At 45.3% G+C, this 19,123-nt stretch overlaps 1 protein-coding gene across 2 annotated transcripts in view; it reads right to left on the bottom strand.

Moving 5' to 3' along the window:
• Positions 1 to 244: 244 nt before the first annotated feature.
• Positions 245 to 19,123, bottom strand: part of dipk2ab (divergent protein kinase domain 2Ab) — a 30,557-nt gene continuing 11,678 nt past the window's right edge. For both annotated transcript variants that reach the window (XM_061064063.1, XM_061064062.1), the window contains 2 exons: positions 8,250 to 8,553; positions 245 to 3,499 (listed from right to left, as the gene is read on the bottom strand). In XM_061064063.1, coding sequence (XP_060920046.1) covers positions 3,150 to 3,499; positions 8,250 to 8,553 — 654 coding nt within the window. In that variant the 3' untranslated portion in view covers positions 245 to 3,149. The remainder of the gene's footprint in view (positions 3,500 to 8,249; positions 8,554 to 19,123) is intronic.

Here is a 19,123-nt window from a genome sequence, read left to right as displayed (position 1 = left end):
CGCATCGCGGCTGAGTGGTTGAAGAACAACAAAGGGGAGCTCGGGCAGAGATCCAAATGAGAGGAAAGATGAAGATATGAGAGATGAAAACCAAGAGGAGGAGGAACGAGAAGAAAGGACGAGGAATTGGCAAACACCGACTTCCAGCTGTGCCGCACTGAGTCACTTCTTTAAAAAGCCTAAAAATCACCAGAAACTTCATTAAAAAAAAAAGAGAATCAAGAAGAGTCCACACACACAGCAGTAGTGAATATATCTATATATATATATATTTTAATATATATATATCCTCTTTTATTTTAATATTTAAACCCACTAAAAAGTTGTCAATACAACTTTTTGAATGAAAGGCACAGGAAAAATCAGACAATGCTGATATAATACTCCAAAGAAAAAGTACAGTACAAAAGTGGACAGTTAGTTCAAAACGCAAGAATCCCTCCAGGTTCAGGTTGGACGTCCTCCAGGAACACAGGAAACAAGAACGGTGTGAGACACAACGAGAGAGGCGAGGGACTGAAAAGGAAAAGGGGGGTCGGGGGCGGGGGGGGGTTTAAAGTCAGAAACCCTATTAGCCAAACTTCTCTTTATTGCTTTTTCCTAACTGACAAGGGGGTCACGTCAGCCGCCCAGGTCCTGCGCAAGACCTAAAAATAATTTTTAAAAAAAGCAACTGCTGAGTTTTTAGTTTTCCCCCCGTCAGATGGAGCGGCTCAGATTTAGGTGATTGTTGGCCGATGCTATAAAGCTCTCTGTCGGGAAGTTCTACACACACAGGAAGTGGGATTTTCTTTAAAAGCAGGGTTGGTCATTTTCCTCCAGATCGACTTTTTTTTAAGATTTTGGTTGAATTTGTCTTTAGGTCCTGACAGAAATTAATAAATAACAAATAAAATCCATCATCTGTATCAGTTTGTAAGTCTGTAAAAACTTCAACCAATGTCTGCCACGAGGTACCAATCTGATGAACCAATCAGGTGCCTCCCTGTCTCCCTGCTCTCTCTCTACCTCTTGATGCTCTAGCCCACACTCAAAGCATGAGGGGGCGTGGCTTAAGAGGGAGCACAGAGGGGAGGGGGTGCAGACGGAGCACTGAGGGAATGCTACTTTCAGAATCATGCTAGTTTTCAAAACATTACCAACCCTGCCTTTAAGGTTATTTGACTTTTCCCCTGTCGTTTCTAAATGTATGTTTGTGATCGTGCTTTAAACTCCTCGGCTCTCCGTGTAGCGAGTGTAAAAAAGAAAAAAAGAAAGAAATCTCCGGGCTGCAGGATTTCAGAGAACGGGTCAGGTCAGCGAGGAGGTCGAGGAGCTTCCTGCACCCAGCGGGAGAAGTTTGACTAAAGGATTCATTTACAGACATTTATGGAGAATTTGGCGCTGGAGGTCACTGCTATGCTGCGTAAAAAGCGCTGGCTGTACGCTCGGGAGTGTTTTGCATGAAGCGTTTGTGCTCTGAGAAGAAAAGCGCTGCACGTCCGTCCTGTCTCCATGACAACAGTGTGTTGATAACGGTTACCGCTGTACGACCGACACGGCTTTTTACTGCATGTTTTATATTTGAGATCGTTTCTTAACCCCTTTGCACACGGAGCAAAGAGGATGTGAGTACAAGATACGATCTGTAGGAGGCTAAAATACGGAGAATATCATATATGTGGGAAAGAGCGCCGGTGACGTCATCAGCGACTTTCTGAAAAGTTGAAAGATTTTCAACTTGAGCGCTCGGAGCGGCCGCACAAAAACATTAGAGCGCTTGGAAAAAAGACGCTGGGATGCTCTCTACTCACTGAAAACAACTGAAAAAAGACGCTGGCGCTGAGGAAAGAAAACGCTAGGTGGACGCGGGCTTTTTTTTTTTTTTTTTAAAACTCCTCTCTAAGAATCATTCCATCCCCGTTTCATTTTTGGTTGAAGAAGAACGTCTTTATTCCTTTTCTGGTCATCGTTTACCAATTATACTGGAGGCTGACAAAGCAGAGGGGGTCGTTTGATTTGTACACATCTGGATTGGGGTTCTTCTCGCAAAAACATTTCACAACAGAAGAATCAGTATGCAGGCCGTGGAGCTCTGACTGTGTACACATCGCAGCTCTACTGGGGGATCGACTGGAGGGAGAAGTGCCGTCTCTCTGTACCGCTCACGGTTCTTCATATTACATATAGCCTCTTTGGTATAGGCACATCTGCATCAAGGGACACACCACTGTTCAGTTATTCCCTTTCCTTTTCCTATGTGCAGCTGTCTCACTCTCTGTTTCCAATTATATGAAGAAAAAAAACAAACACATTTAGACAAAAAAAGATGATTGCCACAATCCTGGAACCTGGAAATCAAGTGACTGATTGAAGAAGCAGGAAATTAGACTCATGTGACCGTTGAGGGGGATTTTCTTTTTTCCTCGTGCATGAACCCCCCTTACCCCGACCCCCCGCCTGCCTCTCCTTTCTACCTGCTGTGAGCTGGGCCTGACAGCAGGAGATTCATGCTACCTTTACCTTCACTGCAGCCATGCTACAGAGAGAGAGAGACAAAAGAAATAAAACGCAGCAAACAAAAAATGTAAACGCACCAATCTACGGAAATCCAGCCCTGAAAAGAATTTTCAAAATGTAAAGAAAAAACAAGACCCCCTGGGGGCTAAAATGAGACAGGTATTCAAGAGTCAATGTCATGAAACACAACAGTTCACAGATCGGAGACTAAACAGGAGGATGGATGTGGTCAGGGCTGTGCCTCGTTGTTGCATGGATGCTCTGGTTAGCTTTAGCCCGGGTCCAGTGAGTGATGCGTTTACCAGAGCCCTTTCTCCCCTCCCCCTACCCCTCCCCCCCTTAAGGATGGGAGCCCACCCAGGGAGAGCAGAGGTTACCTCTATCCCCTCTCCATCCTGGTTCTAAGCAGAATCTCTTAGCGCCACACTCCTCTTTCATAGTCAGGGAACAGCAAGAGCTTTAGCAAATCTTGCTTTGAAGTTTTGAGTCTTACACTTCCTGATGCAAGACCGTGAACACCTTCCAGTTCCAGTGCACAAAAGGGCGGGCGAATGACATCATGTACAAGAACCAGGATCTCAATAGTCCGGGGGATAAAGAGTTCAGGATCCAGTCTGTCAGTGCGTCGGGGCTAACGCCGACTCCTTTTATTACCTGGCTGAGGCCGAGGAGGAGGAGGCGGCGGCTAGCTGTGTGAGGTATTCGCGCAGCTCCTTTGCGGCTTGGAAGCGGCCGTAGCGCTTCTTAGGTCTGGTGCACTCGTCCAACAGCGCCTCCAGTTGTCCGTCTTTGGATATGTGGGCAGGGGGGTCGTGGAGGAGGCCTCCAGTGGTGCCCCGCCACGTAGCATACCGCGACAGCAGGTTCTGGCACACGGCGTAGTAGTTGTGGTCCACGGTGACCCGGGAGCAGAGCGAGTCCTTGGAGAACGACAGGCAGGCCTCTCTGTCGCACTCCTCGAAGCGACTCTCGTACCACACGTCGTAGTTTTCTGGCTTGTCTGCGGGGAGACGGAGAGACGGCGAGATGGTTAAATGAGGGATAAAAAAACAAGCTGATCATACTTCTATTCACATTTTTTCTATTTATAGTGTATGTTTTATTTTCACGTATTTTTACATTTATTTATTTCTTTATCATCATAATTTTACTCATTTGTTTCTTAAATTATGTGTGTATGTATGAAGGTGTGTATGTATATATATATATTTTATTTTTTATTATTATTATTATCATAATTTTTACTTTTATTTTTTATTTTATTTTTATTTATTTCATTTTATTTTATTTATTATTAATTTCATTTTATTATTATTTATTTAATTGTATTTATTATTAATTTATTTATTATTATTTGTATTTTTTTCCCTTTACAAGGGGTGTTTGTACTGTTGTTGTTTAGGGTGCTGTGTTCCCCTTCACACTGACGCTGGATGCTTGTGTGCTAATACTGCTACATGAACGTGTGTAATGTGAGATGTCTACAATTAATGCAAAATTCAATAAAAGACGGTTGAAATAAAAAAACAAGCTGATCATAAAGTAGTCAATAATATGAATAGAGTTGAAGGTGCTGAACATTCATTTTGAATATGTAAAAGCTTTTATTGGGTCATAAGCTTCTTTTTCTAACAGCTTTTCATGAGCTGAATATTGAATACACTGTCCTGGAATGATCCTGTTTACCTGAATGTGTCATTAAAACAAGAAGCTGCATTACACAGGGAGCCTCGCTGATTGAACGTGATTACTGTTTGTCTGCCTCTGACAATCACAAATAACGATTTCTCAAGGTTTCTCGCAAATTATGACCCCCCTGAAAAATAAACTTGAAACAGAACCTGACCGAGCCGTGAAGTGTTTTTTTTTATTTCGACACAAACTGGGAATTCTTTTTTCAGAGCACACGGCCAAACAACTCATCTACAGTTTTATTAGACAGAAATGAACCACTTTCTTGATTTATTGAGCAAATAAAAATCTCTTTCCAGCTCATTTCACATTGCTTTTTCTCCTCTTCAGAGGTTTGTGTTGCCGGGGAAAGGAAGGGAGCCAAGAAAATAACCTGGGATGATGAGAGACCTATTGGTTTGTGCATTAAAAAACAGATCAATAACATTGTTGTGGGGGGGTACAGACCCAGAGGATGCAACACACATAATCAGTGTATCAGGCTTGTAATGCACTTCTTCATCTGCCGCCTCATCAGAACAACTCAATCAAACATGCATTGCTGCCCTGTTAGCGAGGGCCCCCCAGTGCACCCTCCCCCCCCTGAGGAGGAGGGGCACATCAACCTCAATCAGTGTGGGTGATGAAGATGGATCTGCTGCTGCCTGTGTATGCATGCGACGAGCGCACACACACACACACACACACACAGAAGTATAATGGACACGTGCAAGCAGCAAGGTGAGGTGAAAGCAATTAATGTTTCAGAGCCGGCCGTGCATCACACCTCGGCAATGATTGACAGATGGCATCAGGAGAGTGTCCTGTTCTTCTTCTCTAACACAAACACACAGATGTAGCCACACACACACACACACACACACACAGCAGGCAGGCAGGCAGGCAGAGCACCTAAAAAAAGAACAAGAAGCAAAAGGGAAAGGTTCAAACTCAAGGGCGAAGATGAGCAGAGAAAGAGAAAGAAAGTCTAAAAAAGAAAGTCTATTTACTTGCACCACAATCCCTCCCTGTTTCCATTCTTTTCTTTTATGCAGGCCGGAGAGTAACAAAGCTCCCAACATTTCCAAAAGCAAAAAGGAAATCATTTCCAATTCAAATGAGTGGGGAGAGAGAGCGGGGTGGAAGAGGTAGCTCTCCTCTCATCTCCTGTGTATCCGGTACCTTCCATGTTAAGGAGCTCAGGATGGTATACATTCACCTCACTCCCCCTGCCTTCCTGCAGGACGCACCGAGGAGGGACGCCGGGCCCTGAAATGCTTGTTAGCGTGGCCTTACGAGTGGCATTCAGAAGTACGAGGCGGTTTTAACAATGCATGCCTGTGTTTGAGTGCATTACTGAATGTGAGAGATGGAGAGACCTGTGTGTGTGTGTGTGTGTGTGTGTGTGTGTGTGTGTGTGTGTGTGGAGTCCAGCTGCTTGAATGTGTGTTTGTGTAAAGCCAGCGAGCAAACTGTGTCCGGGAGAAGAGAATGAGGAGTGAAGTGTGTGTTACATTATACAGCATGTGTTTCCAAAAAAACATCCTCCGATGAGGTTCTTATGATGGTTCTTATGATGGTTCTTGTGATGGTTCTTGTGATGGTTCTTGTGATGGTTCTTCTGATGGTTCTTCTGATGGTTCTTATGATGGTTCTTATGATGGTTCTTGTGATGGTTCTTGTGATGGTTCTTGTGATGGTTCTTATGATGGTTCTTATGATGGTTCTTGTGATGGTTCTTGTGATGGTTCTTGTGATGGTTCTTCTGATGGTTCTTATGATGGTTCTTGTGATGGTTCTTGTGATGGTTCTTGTGATGGTTCTTATGATGGTTCTTATGATGGTTCTTGTGATGGTTCTTGTGATGGTTCTTCTGATGGTTCTTATCATGGTTCTTATGATGGTTCTAATGATGGTTCTTGTGATGTTCTTGTGATGGTTCTTATGATGTTCTAATGATGGTTCTTATGATGGTTCTTGTGATGGTTCTTGTGATGGTTCTTGTGATGGTCGGGTTATATATGTCTGTTGGGTATCGTGCACTTTGGGTTCTTTTCTGTTGAATTGTATTTAATTATTTTTAGTATTTTACATTTGTTATGTTCTTGCTGTTGTTTCTGTTCTTCTGTGTTTGGTTTAGTTTGTTCTTGTTTTTACTGTTTGTCAAAGCACTTTGTAAACCTGTGTTTTTAAAAGGTGCTATATAAATAAAGTTATTATTATTATTATTATTATTATTATTATTATTATTATTATCTGCATGCTCCATCAACTGAACCTCAAAACCACACACCTAAACTGGCTTTCAAACCAGAGTCTCTAAACTGTCGGGATCGGACTCTGCGAGGTCACCGCCCCCCTTTTTTTTTTTTTTTCTACTTCTACTGTGACCTCGTCAAGACTGATTACCGCCGTCATCCCTCTTCCTCGTGCTGCGCCCCAGGAGACTTGGCACGCGCACAAACACGGCTCCAACACACAAACACACACACACACACAAGTGGCACGTAAACATTCTTGGGGCTTACACTCTGAATGGTCTTTAAGCAGCTTGACTTGTCAGGCTCTGAATGTGTCAGACACACAAAGAGCGTCTCAACCTGGACCGGGCGTTCGGATGTGGCAAAGGGCCGGGGGGTATGACAGAGCGCAAATTTACAGCTTTCAGCAATAAGATGTATTTATCCACACACACACGCACACCTACATGATGACACATGCATCAGATTCAGCTGAATAATAACAACCTGTATTGGTGTTTTCACACATGCACAAAACTCCGCAAAAATGTCCAAAACGTCCCGCTTCATGTGGGAACGCAAACGGCCAAAATTTATTTTCCCAGGCTTTTTTCCTGCCAGACCCCGAGCCAAATGTCACATTTCCATGTGAAGTCAAGGGGTCGAGCCAAAGTGAAGATGAAGCGGGTAAGAGTCCAGAAAATTCACCATTCATCGTCAGGTGACCAGAGAGATCCTCGTGCATGGATTGAAGCGATTTCATTCTCTTTCCTGCTCGCCAATATGTTTTCCTCTTCAAATTAAAAAACATTTCATTTAAGAGCAGACACTTTAATTGAAGCGTCTGACTTTTGCTTCATTATTTGATATCTTGTAAACATCACAACATTTTTCATACTGGTCTGGTATAACATAAAGCTGTATGACAAACTCGACAGGAAAAAAAAAATCTGGAAATGTGAAAGTACCTCGACATGCTGTGAACGTCTATTTGCTCTTTTCAAGTGTCATGTCTTGTAATTGGCAAAGCCGCCGTTTACCTCAGGATGAATTTATCAAACTACTTCCCTCCAAGTGGAAAAAAAAAACACATCGACACTCTCTATACACACACACACGTACACACACACGTACACACACAGACAATAGTTTATATCTGTCACAAGGCACAATGGTGAAACCTCAACAGCAAGCGACAAAACAGTTTATCACTTTAATAGGATTTCAGCAGGAAGGAACAAATCTCAGAGCCCGACTGGGTGGTCGTCCCTCTCTTTGAAGTAGCCCCAGCACTCGGGGCAGGGGGGGGGGGAGACTCAGGGGTCGGAAACGGCCACACCGAGTATGTGATGTAGAACTCTCTCTCTGTCCTTGTTATTATGAGGTTTATTCTGAGAGGCATACACAAAAAAAATAAGTAGGGCAGCAAGAGATGGCTTGCTATCCAAACGATCTTTTTGCTTTGATTGGAGGGAGCGTGTCAGAGGCGGGGGGGGGGGGGGGGGGTGGTGTTCTCGGCCTGGGCTAGCAGCGCGGCCCTCGGTCCCTTGAGACCTTTCCTCCAACCTTAGTCACTACAGCTGTGGTCTGCAGTCATAGTCAGGACCCGAGTGGAATATGACTTGTGAATGAACGTCATGTCTAAGAGTGTAAAAAGCAGAAAACCTTCCCTGATAGAGGTTTATGTTCTGAGTGTTAACATAAAGAAGAATCCAACAGTGATGATCAAACATGCATGGTCAAGAACACGGGGTCGTCATGGCAACCAGGGAGCTAAAAAGGACATTTTCAGCCCACACACAAATATTAGTACGGGTAACAACAATCCCGTTCACTCACTCTGCTTGATCAGCCGTTTATCCGCCACCAGGACGTTCTCGGCGTCGACGACGATGACCTTCCCGTCGCGCGGGCCGACGGCGAAGTTGTCGAAGCTGACGTCGAGCAGGTAGAGGGCGAAGTCGAAGTCGTTGTTGGTGAGCTGCTCGGCGATGTCCATGAGCTGCCGCGCCAGGTCCACCCGCTTCTCCCAGGGCGCGTTGTAGAAGCTCCACAGCTCCTCGCCCACGTAGTTGACGGCCACCATGCGCCCGCACGCTCCCAGGTACTTGGCGAACGGCCATCCTTCGTCGGAGGGAAAGCTCTGGGAGGAAGAAGAAGAGATTTAAAAGAAGTTTGTGAAACGTAGAGCTGGCTGGAAGAGAAACAGAAAATAACAAAATATGTGAGAACTTCACAATATTTGTGAAACTTCCAATTTCTAAAAAAAAAAAATGGTGTAAAAAAAAAAAAAGATGATACATCTCACATGCCAAACACAAAGCTGCCGTGTGCAATAGTTGAAAATCTGCCAAAGGATCACATGAAGCGGAGCCAGCTTGGGGTATAATGGATTCAATTTAATAAAAGAAAAGCGCCGGTTTCTGCTCGAGCCCTACAGCTACAAGCTGATGCACGCCGCTCTCCTCAGTGCGCCCGGAGAACTGATAGGAGGTGATTTGTGGAAAGCAGCAGTTAGCAGCAAAAAGTCTTATGAGATGTGATGCAGCAGAGGGGGCGATTTCTAAAACTGCTGCATGATGTCGGCTAACCGGAGTTAATGCAGTTTGGGCAAACTGACAAGATGTTTCTGTGTATTACAGGTTTTCATCTGATAAATAATTAGGTACGACCGGTAGAGGACGGGGGGGAATCAGTGCTGCCGCCGCCGCTGCTCCTGCACGATGTTCTAATCTTGTTTCGGGTTTTTACTCGACTTGAGCTGAAACTCAAAACGTGCACACATGCATCATCACGTGCATCTTCAGAGTCGAGAGCTGAGGTTTGCAGAGGCTCAAACATAAACACAGACACGTTGAAGGAGTCGGTTTTGAAGCAGCTGGTGTAACACAGTCTGTATGTCTTTCTCTCCTCGTGCTCTCACACTTCTTCTAAATCACTTCCTTCCCCCTCCTGGTCGATTTTCATCACCACCAGCTGTGGACAAATTAATGGAAAATAATATAATGAAACCGCCCTTCTTCTTTTTTTTTTGCAGCCAACAGAAGTTTTGCTACAAGTGATAAGCTCCCATCTTTTTACAATAAACTCTCCTGCCATAGGCCTCCATCTTTTACAATAAACACGCAGCCATATGCCGGCTTAATGATAGCCCAACAACTCGTATGTAACAAATCTCTCCGAGGCTGCAGTTTCTGGCAGACAGCCGCGGACACAGACACAGACAGAGAAAATCAGGAGCGCTCATGTTTCACTGTTTCACTCTGAAGCTCTCTCTCTCTCTCTCTCTCTCTCTCTGAAACCCGACTGCATCCGAGATATGGCGGGCGGGGGGAACACATCGTGCCTCTGCAGGTAAGGTGTGAACTATTACGTCTTGTTGTGTTTCAAAATAACACCAACAGCCACTCAATACATCTGCAGGTTTCAGTCGAGGTTGAAGAGGGGAGGATTTTTTTGAAATATGCAAAAGGCTGCCCAGAACTCGACTCAATCTTTAATGAAATACAAATTATTTAGAAGACATACATTTTAACCAGCTCCCTTTCACCGTCACCCAGGCATTGAATCTGCTGTATCCTCAAAACAAACAGCTGGACTCTCGTCTGCAGCATGGACACAAAGAGATGCTCTTTGTCAAAGAAACCACAGCTCTGTGTTTGGATGACTCTGCAGCTGTGTGCAGGTTCACAGTTGCACCATTAGCCAGCGTTAAGACATTTTTTATCTCTGACACTACACGGCTCTTGAGCTCCTTTATTACATTCCTTGACTAGGCTCTCGAATTGCCAAGTGTCCAAAGGATCCAAAGAACAAGATGCAACAGGCTGAATGCAACTCTCAGTGAATGCTGAGATACAGGGTATTTGATTGGACAAAGAAAACTTTGAAATAGTAATAGGAAGAAAGAGAAAATAAGACTTTTTACAATATACACAGAAACAGACTTTGACAGTTTATCCCGTTCTGCTGCAGAGGTGTAAATCTATACCTGAGGCGGATGTCTTGTTCCCATCTGTTTTCAGGTAAGACCCAGCACCGACAGCGGGGAGGACAATGATAAGTTTGCACACGATGCAGTTTTTTTTTTGGTGGAGCCTGTTCCCCTGAGGTGACCCAATCAATTGTGGGCCAGACAGGAGTCTGTCCAGGAAGCACTAGTCGCTTCCAGCAGCCCGTCTGTCTGTGTCTGTAAGTCCTAAGACTTGGCAATGACTCACCTCAACTCCACCTTAAAAACTCTAGGGTTAAAAGCCTTCCTCTACATTTACAGCACACTTGACAGGAGAAGGATTCTGAGGAGGTAGGAGGTAGGAAACAAAGGATAGTGGTAGCCTAGAGTACGAGCTGGAAAGGAGGACAATCCACCACTACTGGGATGTTTCCAGCCAATGAGCGATTTTCCTGGTTTAAAGAATAAACGGGCTAAATATCTAAAAAATGGCCGTCTAACTTTCTGAAGTTTGGTATAGAAAGATTAGGCTGGAGCTGGATCAGTTGGCGGTTCATCCCTATTAGACCGGCTTCCCTTTGACCCAGATTGAAACCTGCAGATCGCTTTATGTCGCTGTGAATCTAAGCGGCTCTCGGTCTTGTTGACAAAACTTAGCATGTCCAATTTAACGGCTAAACCTGCTTTGTGAAAACGCCATCCTCTCTCTCTCTCTCTCTCTCTCTGAGCCCTGCAGGGCGGATGGATGGATGGATGTGGAGACGGTGGTGGTGGTGGGATCCAGAGGAGAGAGAGAGAACACGATGGAGACGGCAAACAGAAGAGACAAACAGAGTGTCTCTGGCTCCTCCGCTCCACTGGACAGGAGGAATAAACCAGCAAAGACCTGCCTGCTAAACACATCTCTGTCTTTGTTGTCAGGTTGCAGCTTGAATGGGCGCAAAAGTAGAGCGGCGACGGCGGATGGAGGGGAGGGGGGGGGTGTGCTTGTTGGGAGGGAGAGAAAAAAGGATGAATGCCCAGGGGCTACTCCCAGACACTGTCAACGACTGTTATACCTTCATGTCTGCCCGGCCTTTGTCCACCGTTCTTAACATAGATGTCGCTCATTCAGCGCTCCGACAGCCTCATTGCACCTTCTTCAATTACCGAGCTCTTTGACAACTCATACCTAGGTGTCATTTTTACGAGCTTCCTATATTTCACTTTCATGGGCCGGTGAGTCCAAAAGGTGGGAACTGACTGAGCAGTGTTGGCAGGCACATGGAAGTGGGCACCTGAGCTTTTTTTTGGGGGGGGGGGGGGATTCAGACTCACCTATCGCAGAGGGGTTGATAAATACTCCACGTGTTCCCACCAATCATTCTCCCTCCCTTAGCGCTCTTTAAGCGGTTACTCTGCAGAAGTCATTAACGTCTGCAATGAGGCGTTGTGAGGGTGGGGCGGGGGCCGTTGGATGAAATAAATTGGAAAAGCCAAACCCTGATGTTACATCCACTGCACTGCATCTGTGAAGCTACTGTATGCATATGTGTGAGTGTGCTGACTTTAACCAGCCGTCACCTAATAATGTTATGCACATTGAGAAATGCTGAAGGTGCAAAAATCTGCCAATGACACATCCCGGTGACTTTTACTGCTGTAAAAGGTCTTATCACGTTCCTGTTCCTGTCATTGGATAAAGCCTTTTATCTCCCGCTTAGCAAAAAAACGTTACCTTACAGAACCTGGTGACTCGCGCTCTTCTTATTTTCTGTACATGGGACAGGTGTGCTCTCTGTCCCCAGAGTCAGAACCAAACACGGAGAAGCAGCGTTCAGTTTTCTATGCTCCTTATATCTGGAACAAACTCCCAGAAAACTGCAGGTCTGCTGAAACTCTCAGCTCTTTTAAATCCAGGTTGAAGACTCACCTGTTTACAGCCTTTAATTAAACAGCTTTATATGTGATTTTTCACACTTAAATGTAATAGATTTATGAATAACTCTGTGAGTCATGACTGTCTACAATGGGTGTAACACCCGAGTCCCACTGTCTGTGATGTTTTCAGAGTCCTATCTTCACTTTGTTTACATCGCCCGGACGGCCGGCTGACTCCTCCCCTCACGTATAAAAGTTGTTTAATTGAGGGACTAGAGAAAAGAAGAATAACATACTGTACTCACTGTTTAACTGTGTTTCTAGATCACGCTCATTTCAGGTAAATTTACATGCAGTGTGAAGACACGAGCAGAATAAAGATCGCTAGCATTAGCATGCTAACACAACAATGCACCGCGAGTTGTTTTGGTTTCATGCTGGTGCTCAAGGGCGACATCTGCTGGATCAAAACATCACATATAAAGACTTTAAACAATTTTAGTAAGATTTTGCACTGTAACTTTTAACTCTTGATATTTTTATTATTTATTTTAATTAATTTCATTTGAATTATTTTTATTTGAACATATTTTCAGATTTAATCATTTCAGGGATTTTTTAATGTTTCTTTTCTTTCCTGTCACGATGCTTTTTGAAGTCTTGTGTGAAGCACTTTGAAATGTGCTATAGAAATAAACTTGCCTTACATATGTTTTGAAAAGAATTCCTCGCAGTTTCACAGAAATAATGAGGCTCGCTGTAAGAGACAATGAAAGAGAGTGTGAAAAAACAGAGCGAGATAACCTCAGCGTGACACCTGGACCTAAAGTCTGATTCATCTAATCTTAAAGGTTGAGCAGGAATGCTACAGTAGCATCGACAAGAAGGAAGGTTTTGTGCTTTCTACTCCCCCCCCCCCCTTTAATACAACAGACACACTGGCGTCCTCTTGGGGTGGGGAGGTGTGGGGGGGAGGGGGGGGGGGGATTGGAGTGGGCTGAAATGAAACAGGGCCACAGACAAATGGGCAGCCTCTGGAGGAGAGGATGAAACGAATGGAGCGAGAGGCACAGGAACACACACCTGCGTCCTGACATCTGCTGACAAAGGCATGCCCTTCTACTGGGCTACTCGGGGGAGGGCGTCGGCGTGTGCATGTGTGCGTGCGTGTGTGTGTGCGTGTGTGTGTGTGCAAAGAGAGAGTTCGAAAGGGTCTCTTTGTGCATGTGTGTCTATGTGAAACTGTATCCAAGTGCATGTGAATGAGAACATGCAACGTGACCAGGGCTGATAACAACCTCTATTCAGGGGCCGAGTAAACATCAGCGGCTCCCAAGATATTGCTTTGGCTGGCCGGCAAAGAACACTGGTCAATCAAACACACACACACACACACACACACACAGAGGACACACAGGACAGCGTTCATAAATGCAAAGATTTAAAGGCGCCGCTTGCCTTCATCCTGCAACCACGACTACTTACAGCAAAAAAAGGAAATTAGTAGTTTGCCACCGAAGCGTTTCATGTGTGAAGCTCGTTAAAACCCCCCCGAGCAGGGTGTGGTGGAAATTCTCCACATAGTCTGTCCTCGACACAAAAACGCCACCGCTTCTTTCGTAGCAAAAAACGAGTTGGGACAGGACTTGTCAGGAGGAGTCGGCGGATCAAACGGTGAAGTTGAGGAAACGTGGCGTGCGGACACACTCGACGAGACACCACAACAACAACAACAACAGCCAAATAGAAAAAGCCTTTCAACCCTATAATGTGACAAAACGACGCGTTTCAGCCTGTTTACCAAAAGAGGAGGGGGGGGGGGGGGGGGGAGGGGGGCTTGGCGTTTAAGAAAAAGTCACATCTGCCCTGCAAGGTTCGGTCTGCCAAAGCTGGACTGGAGAAAAAAAATGAATCATGTTGTCTCTTGACCTTGTGTGTCTGGAGGATGTGTGGCCATTTTTTATTTTTTTTTGCTGTGCTGGAATCTCTGTAGTTATTCAGATTATAATGTCCAGACGTCTTTATGTTTATTCACTGTTCTCTAATGTCAGTCAGACCTGACAGAGTTCAGCTGTTATTAGAACACCAAGGACAGCTTAGAGAGTGTCAGCTGTTCTTCCTGATATCTGCTATCAGGATGTTTGGTAGACTTATTGTCTGCTCCAGTGTACCAGACGTCACAGATTAGTCTAGGTGGATCAATGTGACCCTGATAATGATAATGTCTTTTAGGATATATGCGATGCCTTTTGAAGAGTTCTGCAGATGTGGTTGAGCAAGACACGAGTACAGAAGTGTGATGTTGAATCATGTCTCCTCTTCTTCTTATGTATTTAAACTTTCATCAACGCAAGTCATCTGAAGCCGTTTTCACATCTGCACTCTGGATAATATCTAGATATTTACAGGAGGACTTCTCCGGAGATTCTCCCGACCTAGCCGTTCACATATGCTCCTCACAGCGGGGGACTTTCCCTGTCAGAGGGGAGGGGCCGCAGGGGATTTCCTGAGGTAAGACGTGACGTAAATAAACAACGCGGAAGTAGCGGCCAAAGCAACAGAGTCCGCTACACGACGTTATAATGAGAATATCTGTCTTTATATCAATGCTATGTGTAATCCAATGGAATGACAACATCCACAAAAGAGAGGAGAACAACATACTGACGAACAGAAAACAGAATGCAGACGTTTAATTAGAGCACGGAGATCGTAGTGGTCGCGTGCAGACACTTTAAACAGTCACTGTATAAACGTCTTTCTCTTTCTATTGGCTCGAGTTGAAATCTCCGGAGTATATGCTGCAGCATTCAGACATCAGCTCACTCTGATATTCTGCAGATAAAATACTAGAGATCTGGAGGAGAAACTCTAAAGGGTAAAGTCTGCGCGAAAAATGCGTCTGTTTGCGTTCACACATGACCTAAAGAACCTCCAGGTAGACTGACCTCCGGAGTTTTTTTAGGAGATTTCCGTATGTGTGAAAAGGGTTTGAGTCAACTGAGTCTTATTGTATGGAGTCAAGTCTTAATAATATCCTCAACACTTACCACTGTAACTTTTGCTGCTTTCCTAAAGTGCTCATGATGGATTAAGCCGGGTCTTTGTAATATAACAATGAGTAAGGTCTTTTACCTGCTTTTCTGTAAAGTGTCTTGAGATAACACTTGTTATGAGTTGACGTTATACAAATAAAAATTGATTTATTGATTTAAGTTTAAAATCCAGTCGGTCGGTCGGTCTGCAGTGAGAGCTCAGGCCCCCACAGGGGACCGGGGCGCTGACTCCTCATCCTGGCACACATGGCGCTTATTCCTTTCTTCTCTTTTTGCTGTCGTCTCCTGCTAACCCAGCTCCCCCCCTCTCTCTCTCTTTGTTCCACTCCCCAAAAACCTGCAACACGGGGCAGTAATTCTGTCTGTTTTGGGGGAAATGCCTAGTAAGAGGTGCCGAGCTGAGGAGAGCATTTGTGTCTGTCTGTAAAAAAAAGGAGAAGAAAAAGGGAGTAGGGAGCGACAGAGACTGTAAAGTGTTATGTTTCTGAATTTAGAATAGGAACCTGCCTCTTTCTTTAGCAGACAGGCGCTTCAAAAGGAGTGCAAAGTCACAGTGTGTAGAGCTGGCAGCAGTCTTGGGAAACAGGAAAATCATTGACAGAAGACACGAGAAAGGGACTGCTCGGTGTGTGTGAGCGTGCACGGCTTCAGGAGTCAGAGCCAATGAGAAACCAGGAGGTCAAAAAAAAAACACTGAGCATGGACAAGAAAACAGAAACTAAGAAGGGACAGGTAGATAGACCGAGTAAGACAACCAAGAGTCAGTCAGCGACGGCACAGAAGGGGAAGCAGCGTGCAACATGATTCAGTGAGCGCCGCGGCGCCCGAGCGGTGATAGAAATGGGTTAGCTCGGTCTGTAGAGAGAGAGAGAGAGAGAGAGAATGAGATCAGGATGAGGAATGAGAGCGCAGGGTAAGAGGCTCGAGGGTTGCTGGAGTACACTCCGCCGCTAGCTGATAGCCGAAACCCCTTCCCTCGACCTGAACCTTAGCCACCCTCATAAATCCCCCCACACTGGAAGAGCAGGAATGTATTAAGTCATAGCAGCGGCGTGTTGACTCAGTCTAGGTGGTACTGCCGCCCACATGGCCGGGGAAAGGAAGCAGAGTGAAGCTTGGCTTTAGACCTGAGGGCTGCGGGTTTGAGGCCTGCATCAAGGGTTGTGTATTTCAGAGCAGGCGGGGGCACAGTGAGTCGGCTGTCCCTGACCCTGCACTCCAACCCTCTGTGCATTCCCCCGCACAAGCAGCAATTAAGTATCACACAAGCTAAAAAAAGACATGAACAAAGACCTCTTCTTTTAACATCTACAAACCAGTTTCAAGGGTGCAAAAAGCTCATGACTTAAAGATGCTTCAATATAGAGAACAAACCATATGACGGATCGCCACGGCGTCTAACGAGAATTCGCCCTACGGGATTTTTTGAATTGGATTTTGGATCATTGCAGAAAATAATCTTCACGTTTCTGAAGCGTAGGCGTTTTGTTCAGCAGGATAATCTTCACAGATGAACGCCATTTTTATGATGTTTGAAGCGTTAATGCGGCCGACAGAAGTAAAAAGCTAACGTTATGCTACAAGCTAACTACACCTCGGTCGGATGATTGTGACGTCACTAGCGTTACGCTTCAGACGATCTCCGATAAACTAATCCACGTAGCTTAATAAATAGTTTACTAACATAATATTCACCTTAACCTAAAGATTAAACCTACAGGAGACATCTCCGACTAGTGAGAGAGTTCCCGCCCTCTGTGTCCGGCATGATGACGTTTAATGTCCCCGACGACCGCTGTAGTCACATTTAGCCGCTTGTTAGCAACCGCCTTTTTAAAGACGAGTAAAAACTTCAAGCTTCACAAGTGGAGGTATTACCTAACGTAGTTTATGTGGTCTAACAAAACACCAACATCTCTTCAGCTTGTGTTAACCACAGACCTTATTTCAGGAGTCTAACCACAAACACATTCAAAATCCCCGTTGACTTTTAGACGTTAGACCCCATGGCGCTCAAATGCTAACTTACTTCCTGGTTTTAGGACTCATTCCTGTGGCGCTCTGTAGTCCTGATCTCAGATTTTCTCTGACACTGCTTTAATGCAATGGACAATTTTATCACTGCAGCCGAGCTGATGGCCTGAAAAAAGTAGATTCTTGCTCTATAGCGACGCTCTCCAGGGGATGTGGAGTAGTAAAGAGCCACTCGTTACCGATCCGTATTGGCCACATTAAAGGGGCCCCACGGAGAGATGTCGGACTCTGCAGCTTCAGGATCTGAGCGAGAAGGTGGGTTAGGGTACAGGCTGTAACTGTAAGAAGCTAAAGGGGGCTGCAGGGTGGAGGAGCTAAAAAAAGAGCTGGTGGGTGCGATGAGAGGGGTTGGGGTAGGGGGTTCAGCCACAGGCATTTACCTAACCAAACACAGCTGTCATGTGTGTGTGTGTGTGTGTGTGTGTGTGTGTGTGTGTGTGTGTGTGTGTGTGTGTGTGTGTGTGTGTGTGTGTGTGTGTGTGTGTGTGTGTGTGTGTACTTGTGTGTGTGCTTTGAGGAGAGGAAGAAAGAGAGAAAGGATTATGGTAACACAAGCAGTCTGGCTCATTCAAACGGGGGGAAAACACCACAAGGCTCTGGCTTGTACAACACACAAACCCTCCTCTCCCCTCCGTCTTCTCTTCTTCTCCCCTTTTCCACCAGGGCCTGCATCCAGCGAGGGCGGCCAAGAGAGGGGAGTCAGGCCCCAGATAACTCCCTGTCTTATCCTAACAGGATTCAGTCTGTACACAAAAGGCCTATAGGAATAATGAAAGGGGGTTTGGGAGCACTTGAAGCAGGGTTAAGCAGCGTACACAACCTCCTCTCTTATGTGCTAAGAGCGTCACAATCCCCCCCGAAGACCCCAAAGACAAAAGGTTCTAATCACAGACTGGCAACTTAAAGAGTATTTACCGGTGGACCTCAGCCACAGAAGACAGAAGGCTCTGACTTAAGCCGGGATAGCATGCGGGCGCTTGTGATTGAATGAAAAGAAATAAATAAAACTTAAAAAAAACAAAAGCTTTGATCCTCTTTGTAAAGAAGCATGACCCAGAAAGCAAGATTTGCAGTGTTTTTCCTAAATAGACGACGTAAACAAAAAGGCAGACATTATCAAAAGTTATGACTGGAGACATTTTTATCACCACTTGATTTTAAGCTTGAAGAAGTACAACTATGTGGAGTAGTTTATTCTAAACATGTGACCGCTGTAGTCAGAGTATGTCTTAGTTTTATTCTCACAGTTATGACATCAAATGACATGAATGGTCCCCATCACAGAGACATAAAAAGTGACTCTAATAGTAGATGTGATTTGTTGCAGAATCGCTTTAGAGATGTCGGTGTGTGTGTCTGTTTTTAAGAGATGTTTTGGAGCTGTTGTGTCTTTATTTTACAGGCAGTGGAGAGAGAGGAAAACAGGTGTGCACACCCCATGACCCTCCAGACGGGCGGCCTCTCTCTCTCTCTCGCTCCCTCCCTCCCTCTCTCTCTACCTCTCTCTCTCTCGCTCCCTCCCTCCCTCTCTACCTCTCTCTCTCTCTCTCTCGCTCCCTCCCTCCCTCTCTCTCTACCTCTCTCTCTCTCGCTCCCTCCCTCCCTCCCTCTCTACCTCTCTCTCTCGCTCCCTCCCTCCCTCTCTCTCTCTCTCTCTCTCGCTCCCTCTCCCTCTCTCTCCCTCCCCCTCTGATACAGGACAATATTAAAACAGCATTTTCAGGAATTCCTGTTTCTGCAGCCTCTCTCTCTCTTGCACACTTTAAAGTCTTTTCAGTGAATCAGAGTAATTTCTTTATGATTTACAATTA

Source organism: Labrus mixtus, chromosome 19 (genome assembly GCF_963584025.1).
Source record: "Labrus mixtus chromosome 19, fLabMix1.1, whole genome shotgun sequence".
Classification (NCBI taxonomy): domain Eukaryota; kingdom Metazoa; phylum Chordata; class Actinopteri; order Labriformes; family Labridae; genus Labrus; species Labrus mixtus.
The sequence above is the reverse complement of the archived record's forward strand: the minus strand, read 5'-3'. Positions and strand labels throughout refer to the sequence as shown.